Here is a 21,155-nt window from a genome sequence, read left to right on the forward strand (position 1 = left end):
ATACGAGGGCAATGTCCAGAGTGAGTGACCTCTGCTCTCCACAATATTCCTAACGAATGAGGTTTGAAGTAATTCACAATCCTCTTCCTGACTCTTGTTACATTACAACAGGAGGGATGCCGTTTAGCAGCCCACCACCAAAACAGCTCAGGGTCAGTGGCTTACTCCAATTTGGGCTGCGGTGGCACAACAGGTTAAACTGCCAAGCTGCTGAACTTGCTAACCAGAAGGTTGGCAATTCGAATCTGCAGGACTCTGCCAGCCTAGCAGTTCAAAAACATGCAAATGTAAGTAGGTCAATAGGTACTGCCTCGGTGGGAACGTAAGTGCAGTCATGTCAGCCACATGACCTAGGAGGTGCCTACGAACAACACCAGCTCTTCGGCTTAGAAATAGAAATGAGAACCACCCCCAGAGCTGGAGATGAAAGGGGAAGCCTTTACCTTTATCTGTGTATCATTGTTTCTTGGCACTGAATGCTTGCCTTTGTGTCTATATATGCTGGAATCCACCCTGAGTCCCTCAGGGCGATAAGGCGGAATACAAATTTATTTATTTATTTACTTACTTACTTACAGTATTTATATTCCGCCCTTCTCACCCCGCAGGGGACTCAGGGCGGATTACAATGTACACAAATATGGCAAACATTCAATGCCAATTTGACATACAACATACACAGACATACGCAGAGGCTATTTAACTTTTTCTGGCTGCCAGGGGAGCTGTCGCTTTCATCGTCCATCTGCGACACTGATGAAGTACTTCTGCATTCCCCGCATGCTTCCTCGCTGGAATGCTTTTGCTGGAGTCTTTTTTATGGCCTCATAAATTAGTTAATTTAGCCTCCCCACACGAGGTGGTACCTAATTTTCCTACTTGACAGATGCAACTGTCTTTCGGGTTGCAAAGGTCGACAGCAGGCTACAAAATCGGTTGGAAGCCCACTCCAACCCAGGCTGGCTTCAAACTCATGACCTTTTGGTCAGAGTGATCTTAATGCAGCTGACTCTCAGCCAGCTGCGCCACAATCCCCAAATGAAGCATTATTATATTATTATTATTTGCAAGACACAAGTTGTGCTGTCAAAGAAGACACAGCATTTCCCCTTTCTTTAACACATATATAGCAAATATTAACTAGACTGTATAAAGGTTTGCTTTTTTTGATAGACCCTATAGTTAACTTCAACATTTACTCTCTGACACAAAGGCAAATTTAAGAAAACCTGGAGCAACCTCCATTCCTAGAAAATTCTGCAATATTTACACAGAATGTGCCACCAGTGATATAGTTAAGGGCACTGCTGCTAGCAAGAAATCACAGATTGGGACATTAAATGACAAAATTGTAAGGGCTATTAAACATAGGTAATTGCACTAGTATATTAAGGCAAAAGACAGGAACATCTGGCCCACATGTGCTTAATTTGACCTGCAAAACACCCAAAGATGCCTCAAAATACCTTTCTGTACGTCAGTGGTTCTCAGTGGTTGCCCAGGTGTCTTGGCCTACAACTCCCAGAAATCCCAGCCAGTTTACCATCTGTTAGGATTTCTGGAAGTTGAATGCCAAAACATCTGGGGATCCAAAGGTTGAGAACCACTGCTGTAGGTCCTCCTTCTATAGCAGTGGTTCTCAACCTATGGGTCCCCATGTGTTTTGGCCTACAACTTCAAACTTAGGTCCGGAGGCCGGATGCGGCCCTCAAAGGTCATTTACCCGGCCCTCGCTCAGGGTCAACCTAAGTCTGAAATGACTTGAAAGCACACAACAACAATCCTATCCCATCAGCCAAAACTAGGTCCATACTTCCCATTGAAATACTAATAAGTTTATATTTGTTAAAATTGTTCTTTATTTTAATTATTGTATTGAAGTGTTATTTGCACTACAAATAAGATACGTATGTGCATAAGAATTCATTCATATTTTTTTGGGTTTTTTCAAATTATAATCCGGCCCTCCAACAGTTTGAGGGACTGTGACCTGGCCTTCTGTTTGAAAAGTTTGAGGACCCCTGATATACAGTATATGTATATATATATATGGGGAAATTTACGTTGCTTGTAAAAAAATTAAATCTGATAACTTTAAATAAATTATTAAAACTTCAGACCTTTTTGTGACTTTTGGTTTACCCTGTATTTAGAAAAAGAGTATGGAGTGGGTGGAATCCCCTGTTATTTCTAATCAAACATTGGTGATTTCTTTCCTCCCAACCCAATGCTGAGCAATGAATGTCAGCAGAAAGTGAAGGAATGTCTAGTATTATCTCCAAACAAGAGCAACAGCAGTGAGCTTCATCTGCACCTCTTTTTTGCCAAGAAGAGAAAATGAGGCAAGCAAAAAATGCCAAGATCTAAGCATCATCAGCAAGAATGACTGTACAGACACAAGGTTTGCATGCCGTTTTGCTCTACTGTTACTTTTCCCTACATGGAGAAAGCCTAGAGGGAGGAAAACTTTGCTGCAGCACTGCTACAAAGCCTGTAGTCTCAGGCGTGTGCTTGTTCTTGTGTTATTTGAGGCACAGTCACAATCCACAGGTTTTTTTGAATTCCTGGGTGATAGCAAACTAAAGTGATGAGTGGTCAGGTTGTGGGGGTTGCCCAGCTGTGCAAAACAGAGCTCAAGGATATGACCCGTTGCCCAGTTTGGTAGAAAAGTACCAGTAAGTAGAAATGTTTTCCTTCTATCCAATGAAGATGTACTTTTGTATAACCTATTTTTCTGGTTTCATAGAATCATAGAATCAAAGAGTTGGAAGAGACCTCATGGGCCATCCAGTCCAACCCCCTGCCAAGAAGCAGGAAAATTGCATTCAAATCACCCCTGACAGATGGCCATCCAGCCTCTGTTTAAAAGCTTCCAAAGAAGGAGCCACCACCACACTCCGGGGCAGAGAGTTCCACTGCTGAACGGCTCTCACAGGAAGTTCTTCCTCATGTTCAGATGGAATCTCTTCTCTTGTAGTTTGAAGCCATTGTTCCATTGCGTCCTAGTCTCCAAGGAAGCAGTAAACAAGCTTGCTCCCTCCTCCCTGTGGCTTCCTCTCACATATTTATACATGGCTATCATATCCCCTCTCAGCCTTCTCTTCTTCAGGCTAAACATGCCCAGCTCCTTAAGCCGCTCCTCATAGGGCTTGTTCTCCAGACCCTTGATTATTTGAGTCGCCCGCCTCTGGACACATTCCAGCTTGTCAATATCTCTCTTAAATTGTGGTGCCCAGAATTGGACACAATATTCCAGGTGTGGTCTAACCAGAGCAGAATAGAGGGGTAGCATTACTTCCCTGGACCTAGACACTATGCTCCTATTGATGCAGGCCAAAATCCCATTGGCTTTTTTTGCCGCCACATCACATTGTTGGCTCATGTTTAACTTGTTGTCCACGAGGACTCCAAGATCTTTTTCACACGTACTGCTCTCGAGCCAGGCATTGTCCCCCATTCTGTCTCTTTGCATTTTGTTTTTCCTGCCAAAGTGGAGTATCTTGCATTTGTCACTGTTGAACTTCATTTTGTTAGTTTTGGCCCATCATCTCTCTAATCTGTCAAACAAATTATCAAACATATTCTAATTTATCAAACCAATTCTAAAATGAGTTTATAAGACAGTTATAATGGCTTCCAAGATATACATTTGAACTTTAAGTAAACTTTTATCCTGTGAAAGGCAATTAAACTCAGCCCCACAGAAAGTATTATCAACTGGCTTTCTCTAGCATATTCTATCCTATACTTGAGTAAATTATATACGAAAACAATCTGCATCAGTACCACTTAAAGTAATGTTTCTTACTGACTTATTCATTATGGAGGAGACAGTGGCATTTCTGCCCTTAAACTTGTTCAGCATCTAAAAACGTGAAGTGCTGAGGCCTGCAATCATCTCAAGCCATTCTTTTCATAACCTGAGCACAAAATATATTATTGAAGCTGATTCTCAACAGTCTGAAAGCCACGTCAAGGCCGAGAGTCCAGCATGGAAACACAAGCTTCCTCTTGAAGCAAGTATTTATTTATATCTGCTATCCCTTCCTTATTACATCAGTACAAAATCTCTGTACAGGAAGGATTTTTCTTTTTCCAAATGTCCCAACCCTGACCTACATGTACAGCCAGCCAACAAATGAAGCATTTATATAGCTCCAGAGGTAGGCTGGGGAGTTGGTATGGATTTTTTGTGTGAGCTAGTGTACCAGCCAACCTCAAATCTATTAAGGAAGGAAAAACGAGATTATCAACTGTATAAACATCAGCATGTTTCGCTCACACAGCAACTTTAGAATTGTAGTGCAGCATGCTTCTCAAAATGAAGAAAATATTGGTGCAAGATCACTATGCATTACATATCAAGCAGCGCTGCTCCTATGCAAAACACTTTGTATTCAGGAGGAATATGAGACTTCCATTATAGCACAATATACTCCAAGCAGGTATCATGTCTAATTATTGCATATACTTGAGTATAAGCAGAGTTTTTCAGCCCTTTTGTAGGTTGAAAAAGCTCCCCTCAGCTTATAGTCAAGTCAATGTTATTATTTTACTCTGTTATTATTATTATTATAATTATTATTTTACTCTATTTATTATTATATTTACATTTACATAATTTTACTCTATTTTACGAGCCCCCAGTGGCGCAGTGGGTTAAACCCCTGTGCTGGCAGGACTGAAGACCGACAGGTCGCAGGTTCAAATCCGGGGAGAGGCAGATGAGCTCCCTCTATCAGCTCCAGCTCCTCATGCGGGGACATGAAAGAAGCCTTCCACAAGGATGATAAAAACATCAAATCATCTGGGCGTCCCCTGGGCAACGTCCTTGCAGACGGCCAATTCTCTCACACCAGAAGCGACTTGCAGTTTCTCAAGTCGCTCCTGACACGACAAAAAAACCCCCAAAAAACTCTATTTTACTATTATATTACATTATTTTACTCTTATTATTACATTTAATTTTACTCTATTATTATATTTATTATTTTACTCTTTATCAGTATTATTACATTTATAATTTTACTCTATTGTATTATCGAAGGCTTTCATGGCCAGAATCACTGGGTTGTTGTAGGTTTTTTCGGGCTATATGGCCATGTTCTAGAGGCATTCTCTCCTAAGGAGCCCGAAAAAACCTACAACAACCCATTTTACTGTATTATTTATTTACTCTATTTGTATACCGTCCTTCTCAGCCCGCCGGTGACTCAAGGCGGTTTACAGAGGCAACAATTCAATGCCCACAACACCATAAAATACATTTAAAAACATTAAGATATAATATAAAACCATAACAAGATCAATAAAAACACAAATCATTAGCGTCTCCTAGTTAAAACATTGTATTATCACATTTATTATTTACTCTATTATTGTTATTATTACATTTATAATTTTACTCTACTATTACTGTTATTATTACATTTCCATTATTTTAGTCTACTATTATTTTTATGACATTTATTATTTTACTCTATGATTATTGGAAGGAGACGTAAACACATTTACAATGAAGAAGGTTAGAGTGGTTTAATCAGAGTTGAACAGTCCTTTCTTAAATTATAATTTTATGTAAATATTCAAAAATATTTAACCTACGGATGCCTCAATTAATGTAATTTTATCGGTATCCATTTTTATTTTGAAATTTAACAATAGCTGCTCCATTTCCCACCCTCGGCTTATACGAGTCAATATGTATTTCCAGTTTTTGTGGTAAAATTAGGTGCCTCAACTTATATTAGGGTCGGCTTATATACAGTATATACAGTATATAATAATAATAATAATAATTATTATTATTATTATTATCATCATCATCATCATCATCATCATTAGGGTCGAGTATTTATTTATTTATTTATTTATTTATTTATAGCATTTATATTCCGCCCTTCTCACCCCGCAGGGGACTCAGGGTGGATTACAGTGTACACATATATGGCAAACATTCAATGCCAATTTTAACATACAACATATACAGACATACACAGAGGCTATTTAACTTTTTCTGGCCGCCAGGGGAGCTGTCGCTTTCATTGGCCATCTGCGACACTGATTAAGTACTTCCGCATTCCCCGCATGCTTTTTTGCTGGAGTGCTTTGCTGGAGTCTTTTTTACGGCCTCATAAATTAGTTAATTTAGCCTCCCCACACTTTAAGGTGGTACCTAATTTTCCTACTTGACAGATGCAACTGTCTTTCGGGTTGCAAAGGTCGACAACAGGCTACACAATTGGTTGGAAACCCACTCCAACCCGGGCTGGCTTCGAACTCATGACCTTTTGGTCAGAGTGATCTGAATGCAGCTGCGCCACAATCCCGGTAAGATAGAAGTGGGAATTGTATAGCTCTCTAGATGTTACTGAACTACAACCCCCATCGCCTCTAGTCATAACACCGATGTCAGGGATGAGGAGAGATGCAGTCCATCAATATCTATAAGGCCACGTTTCCCACCTTCAGTTAAACCTGGGATTCTCAACCTGTGGGTCCCCAGATGTTTTGGCCTTCAACTCACAGAAATCCTAACAGCTGGTAAACTGGTTGGGATTTCTGGGAGTTGTAGGCCAAAACACCTGGGGACCCACAGGTTGAGACCCACTGACTTAAGGGGTGTCTTGCGATATCCCTTCTGTATTCTGCATTTATTAATATGGGTCTAAGATAGCTAGAATATCAACACCCTCTGTGACTTACAGTGGATAACATACAGGTGACAGCCCTTGAAATACACAGTAAGAAGTTAATAACTTCCGCAACAATTGGTCACCAAGATTTACAGGAGAGCTCAAGCAGAAAGACTGCTGAACTGGAAGGAAGTATTCCTGCAGGTGTAATCACTTTTGGGACTGCGATACAAGTCACAGCAGCATTGTTCTCAAAAAGACTTGTCTAAATGAGAGAGGCAGCCAGCACCAAGAGTGTGGGGCCCTTTCAAAATGCCAGAAGTTATGAAATACAGAACGGCTGGTTTAATTAAAACTTAGCTAGACACAACAACAAGACATTCTTGCAAAATTGTCTTAATATTCGTTGCAAGACCAGGCACAGATCTTCCATTTGGCACTTTGTCAAAGTTTGTGCAAACAGAACATTTCATGAGCCAAAACACAAAGGAACAATCATCCATAGGGCAAATTATTCTATATTTTTGGAAAATGTGTTTCAAACTTTAAAAATATGAAAGATTTTCTGATTTTTATTTATTTATTTATTTTGCAGCTACAAAAAAACTGAGTTAAACTGCTGAGCTGTTGAACTTGCTGACCGAAAGTCTGGAGGTTCACATTTGGGGAGCAGGGCAAGCTACCACTATTAGGCCCAGCTTCTGCCAACCTATAAAGCCCTGAATGGTTTGGGATCCGCCTACCTACGTGATCGCATCTCTGTATACGAACCCACACGATCCCTTCGATCTTCCGGAGAGGCCCTGCTCTTGATCCCACCAGCATTGCAGGCGCGTTTGGTGGGGACGAGGGAGAGGGCCTTTTCGGTGGTGGCCCCTCAACTCTGGAACTCACTCCCTAAAGACATCAGACAGGCCCCAACCCTGGCAGTCTTCAGGAGGAGCTTGAAGACGTGGCTCTTCCAGTGTGCCTTCCCGGAATAATGAATCCCATAGCACTTTGTCCTCCAAAGCACTTTACATTTCCCTGAGTCTGCTTGTATGCCCTCCACAAACACTAGTATCACCTTTCATTTATGGCTCAGCATTATTTCCAATTTTAACTCTACATTTGGCCTTCCCTCTGTTTTAATTATGTGTTGCTTTTTTGACAATGTTGTGTATTTTATTGTCTATGTTTTTTAATTGCTTGTATTAATGTTTTATTGCTTTTGTTGTTGTGTTTGGGCCCGGCCACATGTAAGCCGCACCGAGTCCCTTGGGGAGATGGTAGCGGGGTACAAATAAAGTTAATAAATAAATAAATAAATAAATAAATAGATCAGTATGTACCACTTGAGCAGGAAGATTATGGCGCTCCATGCAATCATGCCAGCCACATGACCTTGGAGGCATCTATGGACAATGCCAGCTCTTCTTGAGATGAGCATCAACCCCCAGAGTGGCACACAACTAGACTTAATGTCAGGGGGAAACATTCACATTTACAAATATATATATATAATGCTACCATTAGATATGAACTCTGCATGCACGGGACAAGACAACTAAAGCACCTGACATGGCTACAAAAAGATAACTAAACAATTCATAAATCATAAGATGAGCACCCCTACATGCTGGCTTCAATTTCATTTGATTTGTCACAAAAGGATAAAAAAAGGAGCTTTATATGTGAAACTTGTCCATGTAGAGTACATTATCCAAGGTATAAGGACAAGTTTATACGGTCAGTCGGTATCTGAGTACGAACTTTCACTGGACTATTATACTTTGGGCTCCACATTCAACCCTGCCCTGCAAAGAAATTCTTCTACAAGAAAAAATGATAACAAAAAGAAAACTAGACTTCTCCATTAACCGTTTTGTGCTCTAGCATTTCAACAAGCAACTTCCATTAAACTACCTAGGCAGTTTTGAACCTATATTCTGCTGTGATCTATATACATAAAAAGGAAATGTTTGTTTGTGAGATTAACATAAGTCAAAAACTACTGGATGAATTGACACCAAATTTGGACACCTCCCAGGCCAACAAGTAACCATCATTCATACAAAACACAGTGGAAGGGATTTTAAAAGCCAAAAAAGCAAAAAGATGCTACAGCGCATACACAAAAACGACTCCCCCTGGCAAACAAAATACACAATAGCATATCCACACTCTCTTTTGGACTACAGCTCGCAGCATCCCCTAGACCAGGCCCTTGAGGAGAGGAGAAGGATCCAAATGCACTGCTTCCAATATGGAAGCTTTCTTCTCCTTGGATCTTTTTGAAAGCATCCCAATCCCTGCATATTTCCAATTTCCTATTTCTGGACTGCAACTCCCAGCAATCCTCCAGACAGATAGATTAGATATAGATAAGTAGATAAATTGATCAGGAGGACTACTGGGAGTTGCAGTCCAAAAATACATAGAGAAGGAAGAAAGGAAAGAAAGAGGAAGGGAAAGAAAAGAGGGAGAAGGGAAGAGGAAGAGAAGGAAGGAAGGAGAGAGAAAAAAGGGAAAGAAGGAAGAAGAGAAAGAAAGAAGGAGGAGAAGAAGGAGGGAAGGTTGGCCACAGCAACGCGTGGCAGGTACAGCTAATTCTAAATAAAAACTTATAGAATCACAGAGTTGGAAGAGACATCGTGGGCCATACAGTCCAACTGCATTCTGCCAAGAAGAAGAAAAATCGCATTCAAAACACCCTGACAGATGGCCATCCAGCCTCTGCTTAAAAGCCTCCAAAGAAGGAGCCTCCACCACACTCCAGGGCAGAGAGTTCCACTGCTGAACAACTCACTCACACAGTTAGGAAGGTCTTCCTCATTTAGGTGGAATCTCTTTTCCTGTAGTTTGAAGCCATTGTTCCGTGTCCTAGTCTCCAGGGCAGCTCCTTTCCTAAGCCTGCTCCTTTCCTCCCTATGACTTCCCCTCACCTCTTGATCCCTGGCCCTCATCCTGTCTCCTTTCACCCTTCTCTTCTGCGGGCTAAACATGCCCAGCTCTTGAAGCCGCTCCTCATAAGGCTTGTTCTCCAGACCCTTGATCATTTGAGTCACCCTCTTTCTCTGGACAAATTCCAGCTTACAGTCAACATCTCCCTTCAATTGCGGTGCCCAGAACTGGACACTATTCCAGGTGTAGTCTGACCAAGGCAGAATAAAGGGGGAGCCATTTCCGCTCCCTTGGCAGCCACCTCTCCACAAAAGTCAACATTGACACTGAAATACAACACCGCCTGAACTCTGCGGGTGCAGCATTTTTCCGAATGAAGCAGAGAGTGTTTGAGGACCGAGACATCCGTAGGGATACCAAGGTTCTTGTTTATAAAGCTATTGTCCTCCCAACCCTGCTCTACGTTTGCGAAACGTGGACTGTCTACAGACATCACATGCAACTCCTAGAACGATTCCATCAGCGTTGCCTCCGAAACACCCTGCAAATCTCTTGGGAAGCCAAGCGGGCAAATGTCAGCGTCCTGGATGAAGCAAAGACCACCAGCATTAAAGTGATGGTCCTCCGCCATCAACTATGCTGTACCGGTCATGTTGTCTGGATGCCCGACCACCGTCTCCCAAAGCAGTTGCTCTACTCCGAACTCAAGAATGGAAAACGTAATGTTGGTGGGCAGGAAAAGAGATTTAAAGATGGGCTCAAAGCCAACCTTAAAAACTGTGGCATAGACACTGAGAACTGGGAAGCTCTGGCCCTTGAGCGCTCCAGCTGGAGGTCAGCTGTGACCCGCAGTGCTGTAGAATTTGAAGAGGCACAAATGGAGGGCGAAACAGAGAAATGTGCCAAGAGGAAGGCATGTCAAGCCAACCCCGACCGGGACTGCCTTCCACCTAGAAACCAATGCTCTCTCTGCGGGAGAACATGCAGATCAAGAATAGGGCTCCACAGTCACCTACAGACCGACCGCCAGTACACCGACCTTAGGGGACAATCCTACTTGGATGACGAGGGATCGCCTAAGTCAGTGGTTCTCAACCTTCCTAATGCCATGACCCCTTAATACACTTCCTCATGTTTTGGTGACCCCCCAAACATAAAATTACTGTCATTTTGCTGCTGTTGTGAATCGTAATGTAAATACCTGGTATGAAGGATGTACGTTCATTTACTGGACCAAATTTGGCACAAATACCCAATAAGTCCAAATTTGAATACTGGTGGGGTTGGGGGTTGATTTTATCCCGTGGGAGTTGTAGTTGCTGGGATTTATAGTTCACCTACAATCAAAGAGCATTCTGAACTCCATCAACGATGGAATTGAACCAAACTTGCCACACAGAACTCCCATGACCAACAGGAAATACTGGAAGTGTTTGGTGGCATTGACCTTGAGTTTTGGAATTGTAGTTCACCTACATCCAGAGAGCACTGTGGACTCAAACAATGATAGATCTGGACCAAACATGGCACAGATTCTCAGTATACCCAAATGAGAACACTGGTGGAGTTTGGGGGAAACAGAACTTGACATTTGGGAGTTGTTGTTGCTGGGATTTATAGTTCACCTACCATCAAAGAGCATTCTGAACCCTACCAATGATTGAATTGGGCCCAATTTCCCACACAGAACCCCCATGACCAACAGAAAATACTGTTTTCTGATGGTCTTTGGTGACCCCTCTGACACCCCCTCATGACCCCTCCAGGGGTCCCAACCCCCAGGTTGAGAAACACTAGCCTAAGTTAAGTTAAGAGGGGAGCACTTAGATTTAAGAATTTATGTGATGAAATCATTAGTTTATGAATCCAGCTGTTCATCTATATATATATAAATGCTCTGTGCATAATGAGTACCTTAAAAACAAAAGAACCAATGAACGAAATCACACCAAATTTGGCAACAAAACGTCTCACAACATAAAGAGTGACCATCACTCAAAAAATTATGATTTTGTCATTAGAGAGTTGTAGTTGCTGGGATTTATAGTTCACCTATAATCAAAGAGCATCCTGAACTCCACCAACGATGGAATTGAACCAAACTTGGCAAATAGGACCCTCCTGACCAACAGAAAATACTAGAAGGGTTTGGTGAGCATTGACTTGAGTTTGGGAGTTTTAGTTCACCTACATCCAGAGAGCACTGTGGACTCAAACAATGATGGATCTGGACCAAACTTGGCACAAATATTCCATATGCCCAAATATGAACACAGATGGAGTTTGGGGGGAAATAGACCTTGACCAACAGGAAATACTTAAGGTCATCCAGTCCAACTCCCTTCACCAGGGCAAGAAAACATAATCAAAGCCCTCCTGACAGAGAGACATCCAGCCATAGATATAGATAGATATATATAATTCACACACACAAAGTATTATAGATTTGAAAGGGACTCCTAAAGATGGACAATTATATGTTGCATGTTCCAGAGTGGGCAAACTAGACAATCTCTACGTCAACACTGTCAAAGAAACATCAAGAAATATTGTTTACCCACAAGCATCAAGACATTACATATATTAGAAACCAGCACTTTCTAATTACTTTATTTTCTATATCACCAGACTGGGCCACAGCAACGCGTGGCAGGGGACCGCTAGTGTTTTATATAAATGAGAAAGAAGCTCTGGTAACAATTAGTGAAAATAGACACACCAAATGGAAAGACAAATATCATTTCTGTCTCAATATGAACGATCAAAAAATCAACCCCTCTCTGGTTTGCTGCATCACTGTTTCAGATGACTCCCTATTATTGGCCATCCCTATGGAAACTAAACAAATCTGAGTTCAAATACAGTATTTTAAAGAGACATGATCAGTCATCCCACAAAGCAGAGAAAGTCACAGGGGGAATGATGTCAAGCTGCTAAAGGAGAAAGCCCAGGAAATTCAGCAGGCCTGGTGGGGTTAGCGGGCTGCCTGATGAGGACTGCTGTTCCCTAACAAAAAGGAACATTTAAAAATAGCTTTGAGTTCCTGAAACCATTCCCATGCACAGGGCAAATATGCAATTTACTCCCACCCACACCTCCCCTTGGCCTTCCAGCAGTCAAGAGAAGCACCAAAGCAACAACAAGGGCCACACCTTCCCCTCACGGTTGCAACTTACCAAGTTTTTCCACCAATTTCAGCATGACACCACCGATGTGGACTTCCCCGGTGACCCTCAGAGTTACATCCCTGTTCATGTCTGTGACATGGACGTTGAGCTCCCACGTCCCGTCCGCGTAGCAGCCATCTGGCATCCGAATACCGTCCAGAGCCATCGTTGCTCCTTCCTGCAAGCAAGGAGCAGAGGAAATGGCATTCATCCGCTAAGCAGAAGCTACACGCTCACAGTGCGCAAGCCCTTCCCCTTGCTTCCCAACTGAGGGAGTGAAGAAAATCACAGTGGTTTGGCTTGGGGGGGGGCAGGAAAAAGGAGCAGGCGGCAGGAAGAAGCAAAATCCAGGGAGGGCAAACAAGCTTGCTAAAATCAACTTGCAAAGAAGACACAGTAAGGCCGAGAGCTCCCAACTCAGCTCAGTTTACAAAGAACTTTGTGAGGCCGTTAATGGGGGAGGGCAGCGCCGGACTGCAAATTTCCAGCTGCCCAAGAACAACAAGTACTACGCAGGCCTGAAGGGAATGCAAGCTGAAACCTTATTTAGCCCCAGCTCGGCCTAAGATATTTTGCAAAGAGGCTACGGCTGGTGCTCCCACTTCACGTGTTCTGACAGCACCAGAATACGTTTCTCTCTCACAAACGGACACATACACCTTCCATGCTATCACTTTTCATCTGGACACTCAAGGGAGACATAACACACCTTCTATTGTGTTTATTTTTATTTATTTCGTGTCAGGGCAGCCAGTCAATTATATTACATTTCTAAGAGAACAAAGCAAACAGAGAAAATACAAAATGTGTGAGTTTGGTAGTTGATTAAATGTCCTTTGACCAGTATCTGGCCACTTGGAGTGATTCTGATGTTGCCGCAAGAAGGTCCTCCATTGTGCATGTGGCAGGGCTCAGGTTGCATTGCAGCAGGTGGTCAGTGGTTTGCTCCTCTCCGCACTCACATGTCGAGGATTCCACTTTGTAACCCCATTTCTGAAGATTGGCTCTGCATCTCGTGGTGCCAGAGCGCAGTCTGTTCAGCGCCTTCCAAGTCGCCCTGTCCTCTGTGTGCCCAGGGGGGAGTCTCTCATTTGGTGTCAGCCATGGGTTGAGGTTCTGGGTTTGAGCCTGCCACTTTTGGATTCTCACTTGCTGAGGTGTTCCAGCGAGTGTCTCTGTAGATCTTTTGTCTGGATTTAAGTCGTTGACGTGCTGGCTGATACCCAAACAGGGGATGAGCTGTAGATGTCTCTGCCTTGGTCCTTTCACTATTGGCTGCCACTTCCCGGCGGATGTCAGGTGGTGCGATACCGGCTAAGCAGTGTAATTTCTCCAGTAGTGTAGGGCACAGACACCCCGTGATAATGCGGCATGTCTCATTAAGAGCCACATCCACTGTTTTAGCGTGGTGAGATGTGTTCCACACTGGGCATGCATACTCAGCAGCGGAGTAGCACAGCGCAAGGGCAGATGTCTGGTTGTGATCCCCAGGTTGTGCCAGTCAGCTTTCGTATGATATTGTTTCTAGCACCCACTTTTTCTTGATGTTCAGGCAGTGCTTATTGTAGGTCAGCACGGTCCAGAGTGACTCCCAGGTATTTGGGTGCGCTGCAATGCTCCAGTGGGATTCCTTCCCAAGTGATCTTCAGAGCTCGGGATGCTTCTCTGTTCTTGAGATGAAAGGCACATGTCTGTGTTTTAGATGGGTTGGGGATCAGCTGGTTTTCCCTGTAATAGGGTTAATAGCTTGCAACCAGCATGCAAGCTCCTATTGTGTGACTGTGTTTCAGTCATCTGTCAATTTATGGCAGGCCCATGAATCTCGCCCCAGCTCGGCCTAAGATATTTTGCAAAGAAGCTACGGCTGGTGCTTCCACTTCACGTGTTCTTACAGCACGAGAATACATTTCTCTCTTTCTCACAAACGGACACATTCACTTTCCATGCTATCACTTTTCATCTGGACACTCAAGAGAGACATGACACACCTCCTATTGTGTGGCTGTGTTTCAGTCATCTGTCAAATAATGGCAGGGCCATGAATCTCATACGGTTTTCTAAGGCTAGGAATATTCGGTAGTGATGTAACCCGTTACTATTTAAAGCTATAGATATTGTGTATGTGTCTTCAAGTTGTCTGCCAACTTATGGTAACTCTGTGAATTCCATAGGTTTTTCTTGTTGTTGTTGTTCATTCGTTTAGTCGTCTCCGACTCTTCGTGACCTCATGGACCAGCCCACGCCAAAGCTCCCTGTCGGCCGTCACCACCCCCAGCTCCTTCAAGGTCAGTCCAGTCACTTCAAGGATGCCATCCATCCATCTTGCCCTTGGTCGGCCCCTCTTCCTTTTGCCTTCCACTTTCCCCAGCATCATCTTCTCTAGGCTTTGCTGTCTCCTCATGATGTGGCCAAAGGACTTCAACTTTGTCTCCAGTCTCCTTCCCTCCAGTGAGCAGTCGGGCTTTATTTCCTGAGAAATGGACTGGTTGGATCTCCTCGCAGTCCAAGGCACTCTCAGAACTTTCCTCCAACACCACAGCTCAAAAGCATCTATCTTCCTTTGCTCAGCCTTCCCTAAGGTCCAGCTCTCACATCCGTAGGTTTTTCTTAGGCAAGGAGTATTGAGAGGGCCTTTTACCAGGTCCTTCGCCTGAAATAAAGTCTACAATGCCTGGGATTCATAGGCAGTCTCCCTTGATGGAGCAATGGGTTAAACCCTCGTGCCGGCAGGACTGCTGACTAAAAGGTCAGCAGTTCAAATCCAGGGAGCAGGGTGAGCTCCAATCTGTCAGCTCTAGCTTGTTTACTGCTTCCATGGAGATTAGGACAAGGAACAGTGGCTTCAAACTGCAAGAAAGGAGATTCCATCTGAACAGGAGGAAGAACTTCCTGTGAGAGCCGTTCAGCAGTGGAACTCTCTGCCCCGGAGTGTGGTGGAGGCTCCTTCTTTGGAAGCTTTTAAACAGAGGCTGGATGGCCATCTGTCAGGGGTGCTTTGAAGGCAATATTACTGCTTCTTGGCAAGGAGCCCATGAGGTCTCTTCCAACTCTTTGATTCTATGATTCCCATGCAGGGACATGAGAGAAGCCTCTCACAGGATGGTAACACATCCGGGTAACGTCCTTGCAGATTGCCAATTCTCTCACAACAGAAGCAACTTGCAGTTTCTCAAGTCCCTCCTGACACAGAAAAAAATTCCAAATATAGCCAAAAGCTGACTCTATGTAGCTTCCAAGATCAGACAGGATCTGGTGCCTTTAGGGTACAATATTTGGCCCCTTTCTTTGTCTTAAGAGTTCCCCTGTTATTTTAAATGCCTAAGCTAACTGTGCAGGAGTTAAGGATCTACAATAATAATAATAATAATAATAATAATAATAATAACACTTTATTTATACCCTGCTACCATCTCCCAAGGGACTCGGTGCGGCTTACATGAGGCGAGCCCACAAAACATCAATACATGCAATAACAACCACAATACAAAGCAAAATACAAACATGAAACATTTCCAAAAGGAACATGGATAATACTACTCAACAGTTAGAGATGTGAAGCACAAGTCGAAAGAAAGAAAGGGAAAGAGAAAGAAGGGTAACACACACGTTCTTCTCCAAGATAATGATGAAAGGGGTGGCCTTCCGACAAGAGCAGCAAACAGAAAACTAGGGCTGCTGAAAACTAAACAGGGCAAACAAACTGAATCCTCAATTTCTGGTGGAACGAATGTAGAAATAGGTGAACTAAAACTGAAAAGAGAGGCCAAGGTGGAAAAAAGAAGCTCCTACAAATGTGCATGTCTGCATATACATGTCTGCACACCCTTAACAGCTTATAATAATTCTGAAGGTAAAGCTGCATTTATTTTCCAAAACATGTATTCAAGCATCAATAGTATCACGATTATTATGATAAGACTCGTGCTGATAAAACTGCAAGAGAAACTTTAAGCGAGCGCGGTTTGACAACGTGAGCGGCACATTGCTGTGCAAGGACAACACCTGACATAAAATGGAATTTGTAAACAATCAAAGTATTATTGTAATGTCTGTTCTTCAACAGACATGCATTTATATAGCTTTCCAATAATCATAATTAATATCAGCTGTTAAAAGCAGACATGGGCCAACTTGGGCCCTCCAGGTGTTTTGGACTTCAACTCCCACAATTCCTAACAGCCTACCAGCAGTTAGGAATTGTAGAAGTTAAAGTCCAAAACACCTGGAGAAAAGGCCCAAGTTGGCCCAGGCCTAATTAAAATCTTCCATATCCCCCAATATATTCCACTAACTATAGGGGGGGGGGCAAGTATGGAGCCCCATCCCCACAAACGGTTCACAGCTCAGAAAGCATAAACACACTGCGCACACTGCACCCATATTCCCTTCATACATCCTGAAGTAAAGGGGGACATAGCTTAAAGGGGGGAGGTTAAAGGTAAAGGTTGTCCCCTGACATTAAGTCCAGTCATGTCTGACTCTGGGGTGTGGTGCTCATCTCCATTTCTAAGCCGAAGAGCCAGCGTTGTCCATAGACACCTCCAAGGTCATGTGGCCGGCATGACTGCATGGAGCGTCGTTACCTTCCCGCCGGAGCAGTACCTACTCACATTTGCATGTTTTCGAACTGCTAGGTTGGCAGAAGCTAGTGCTGACAGTGGACGCTCACGCCGCTCTCCGGAATCGAACCTGCGACCTTTCGGTCAAGAAGCTCAGCAGCTCAGTGCTTTAACCCACTGCGCCACTGGGGGCACCTTAAAGGGGGGAACGGGACCCCAAAAAGCTTTCTCAGATTACAAAGAGTGAAAGCAAGGGGGGGGGGGGAGTCCCAAGATGAAGCTATATATATAATATTCCACAACTTAGGAGAGATAGTAAAGTGAAAGTAAGGGGGGGGGGCACCCTGGCCTAAAATGAGGGAGGGGGATAGTTCATTCCCATATTTATTTATTTACTTTACTTTACTTGTATACCGCAGTTTCTCAGCCCAACAGGCGACTCAACGCAGTTTACAACAAGGATAAAAATCAATCAATGATATACAATTTAAAATCATAAGAGCATAATATACAATATTGACACAACAGTAAACAACACAATGCATCTCATAACTAAAGTCGTGATCCAATTCGTCGTCGATATTCCCCCCACACAATTCCCTAATGTTTGCACATGCATCCCACCGCTTAGAAAGGGATACTCCCCTCATGCATTCTATGGCTGAAGAAAGAGAGACTCCAATCCTCACATACACATCACAGCCTGGAAGGGTGCAAAGTAAATGGGGGGGGGGGGGGTCATTTCATTCCATAGGCTAAAATGGTGGAGACCCCAAATAGGTTTACCAGCTGAGAAAGAGTGAAAGCAAAAGAGAGGGCCCTAAAAGGAATTCCCCCACAAACAATATCCCACAGCTTAGAAGGAGAGAAAATAAAAGGGAAGTGGGGAAAGTAGAGGGGAAACCCCCATATTCATCACATAGAGTTCCCAGCCTAAAATAGTCAATAGCAAAAGTATCTGCTAATAATAATAATACCCGTGTCTCTGAAGCATTTTCTAGGTCCTCCATGACTATTAGTAGTAATAATAATATTAGCTGCCTATCCAAGTCATTTTTAAGATCTTCCATCAATAATAATAATAACAACAGAATAATAATAATAATAATAATAATAATAATAATAATAGAATAATATCTGCCTAACCAATGCATTTTCTATATTCACCATTACAATAATTGATAATGATGATAATAATAAACTTAAGAAAGGGGCAGGGGCTTCCATATTGTCTTCATACATTCCATATCTTAAAAGGGGAGAAAACCCCAAATAGGTTTCCCATCTTAGAGTGAAAGCAAAAAGAGAGGGTCCTAAAATGAATTGGAGGGAGAGAAAGTAAAGGGAAATTAGTTTGGGTTGTTGTGGATTTTTTGGGCTCTATGGCCATGTCTATGGCATTCTCTTCTGACGTTTCGCCTACATCTATGGCAAGAGCTTGTGAGGAGAGGGTCCTGAAATGAATCCCCTCAGAAACAATATTCCACCGTTTAGAAAGAAAGAAAATAAAGGTAAATTAGTTTGGGTTGTTGTAGGTTTTTTGGGCTATATGGACACGTCCTAGAAGCATTCTCTCCTGACGTTTCGCCTACATCTATGGCAAGAGTGAAAGTCAAAGTAGAGGGTCCTAAAATGAACTGGAAGGAGAGAAAGTAAAGGGAAATTAGTTTGGGTTGTTGTAAGTTTTTGGGGCTATATGGCCACCTCCTAGAAGCATTCTCTTCTGACGTTTTGCCTACATCTATGGCAAGTGGTTGTGAGGAGAGGGTCCTGAAATGAATCCTCCCACAAATAATACTCCACAGTTTAGAAGGAGAGAAAATAAAGGGAAATTAGTTTGGGTTGTTGTAGGTTTTTTGGGCTATATGGCCACATTCTAGAAGCATTCTCTCCTGACGTTTCGCCTGCATCTTATGGCAAGAGGTTGTGAGGAAATTAAGTTTTCCCAGCAGAGGAAGAGTGAAAGCAAAGGAGAGGTTCCTAAAATAAATCCCCCACAAATAATATTCCACAGTTTAGAAGGAGAGAAAGTGAAGGGAAATTAGTTTGGGTTGTTGTAGGTTTTTTGGGCTATATGGCCACATTCTAGAAGCATTCTCTCCTGACATTTCGCCTATATCTATGGCAAGAGGTTGTGAGGACATTACATTTTCAAAGTAGAGGGCCCTAAAATGAATTGGAAGGAGAGAAAGTACAGGGAAATTAGCTTGGGTTGTTGTAGGTTTTTTGGGTTGTATGGCCACGTTCTAGAAGCATTCTCTCCTGACGTTTCGCCTACATCTATGGCAAGATGTTAAATCCCCCACAAATAATATTACAAAGTTTAGAAGGCGAGAAAGTAAAGGGGAATTAGTTTGGGTTGTTGTAGGTTTTTTGGGCTATATATGGCCATGCCCTAGAAGCATTCTCTCCTGACGTTTCGCCTATATCTATGGCAAGAGGTTGTGAGGAAATTAAGTTTTCCCAGCAGAGGAAGAAGAGTGAAAGCAATGGAGAGGGTCCTAAAATAAATCCCCCACAAATAACATCCCACAGTTTAGAAGGAGAAAAAGTAAAGGGAAATTAGTTTGGCCACGTTCTAGAAGCATTCTCTCCTGACATTTCGCCTACATGTATGGCAAGAGGTTGTGAGGAGAGGGTCCAGAAATGAATCCCCTCAGAAACAATATTCCACAGTTTAGAAGGAAGGAAATTAAAATAAAAGTGGGGAAAACAATGGAGGAGAAAAAAAACCTATATTCTTCACATACAATTCCCAACCTAGCAAGGTCAATAACAAACATATCCCACTCATTAAAGGGGTGGGGGAGGCTTCCATATTGTCCATATCATAAAAGGGGGGGAAGACCCCAAATAGGTTTCCCATCTTAGAGGGTCCTAAAATGAATTGGAAGGAGAGAAAGGAAAGGGAAAGCAAATAGAGAGTGAAAGCAAAAGGAGAGGGTCCCAAAATGAATTGGAAGAAGGAGAGAAAGTCAAAGGAGGAGCAAAAGGAGGAGTGTATTCCTCTCATTGAGTCCATAGCAGGCCTGGCCCAACTTGGGCCTTCCCTCCAGGGGGTTTGGACTCCAACTCCCACAATTCCTAACAGCCTATCGGCTGTTAGGAATTGTGGGAGTTGGAGTCCAAACCCCCTGGAGGGAAGGCCCAAGTTGGGCCAGGCCTGGAAGGCCTTCAACTCCACACTAGGCCTCATTCCCCTCAGACACACAAACACACAAATCTATCTCCCTCTCCCGCTGTATTACCTCTTCTCGCTTCTCCCTCCAAGCGCTGAATGGAAGGAGAAGCAGGAGAAGAAGAAGGCGGGACCCTCCTCCCTCCCTCCCTTTCTTTCTTTCCTTCTTTCCCTCCCCTTCTCCTCCTCCTTCTTCTCCTCCCCCTTTCCCTCCTCTCCGCCTGAAAGGGAGGGAGGGAGGGAACATCCGGGTCTCCGCGCCTTTCCTCAGAGGGGAGGGGGAGGAGGAGGAGGAAAGAAAGGAAGGAAGGAAGAAAGGGCGGGAAAACTTCCCTGAGGGGAACACAAGCTTGCCCAGTCTCTGCTCTTAAGATAGATGGATAGGTAGATGGATGGATGGATAGATAGATAGATAGATAGATAGATAGATAGATAGATAGATAGGTAGGTAGGTAGGTAGGTAGGTAGGTAGATAGATAGATGCATGAATAGATGGATAGGTAGGTAGGTAGGTGGGTGGGTGGGTGGGTGGATGGATGGATGGATAGATAGATGAATGGATAGATAGATAGATAGATAGATAGATAGATAGGTAGATGGATAGATAGATAGATGGATGGATGGATGGATGGATGGATAGGTAGGTAGATAGATAGATAGATGGATAGGTAGATGGATGGATAGATAGATAGATGGATGGATAGATGGATCAATCGATAGATAGATGGATGGA

General features: G+C 43.2%; 1 protein-coding gene across 4 annotated transcripts in view; it reads right to left on the minus strand.

The window, feature by feature from the left end:
- Positions 1-20,562, minus strand: part of FERMT2 (FERM domain containing kindlin 2) — a 166,659-nt gene extending 146,097 nt beyond the window's left edge. For all 4 annotated transcript variants that reach the window (XM_067463120.1, XM_067463119.1, XM_067463118.1 and 1 more), the window contains exons 1-2: positions 20,493-20,562; positions 12,695-12,863 (exon numbers count right to left, since the gene is read on the minus strand). In XM_067463120.1, the coding sequence (XP_067319221.1) occupies positions 12,695-12,851 (157 nt within the window). In that variant the 5' untranslated portion in view covers positions 12,852-12,863; positions 20,493-20,562. The remainder of the gene's footprint in view (positions 1-12,694; positions 12,864-20,492) is intronic.
- Positions 20,563-21,155: the final 593 nt, after the last annotated feature.

The sequence above is a fragment of the Anolis sagrei genome, chromosome 1 (assembly GCF_037176765.1).
Source record: "Anolis sagrei isolate rAnoSag1 chromosome 1, rAnoSag1.mat, whole genome shotgun sequence".
In the NCBI taxonomy this organism is placed as follows: domain Eukaryota; kingdom Metazoa; phylum Chordata; class Lepidosauria; order Squamata; family Dactyloidae; genus Anolis; species Anolis sagrei.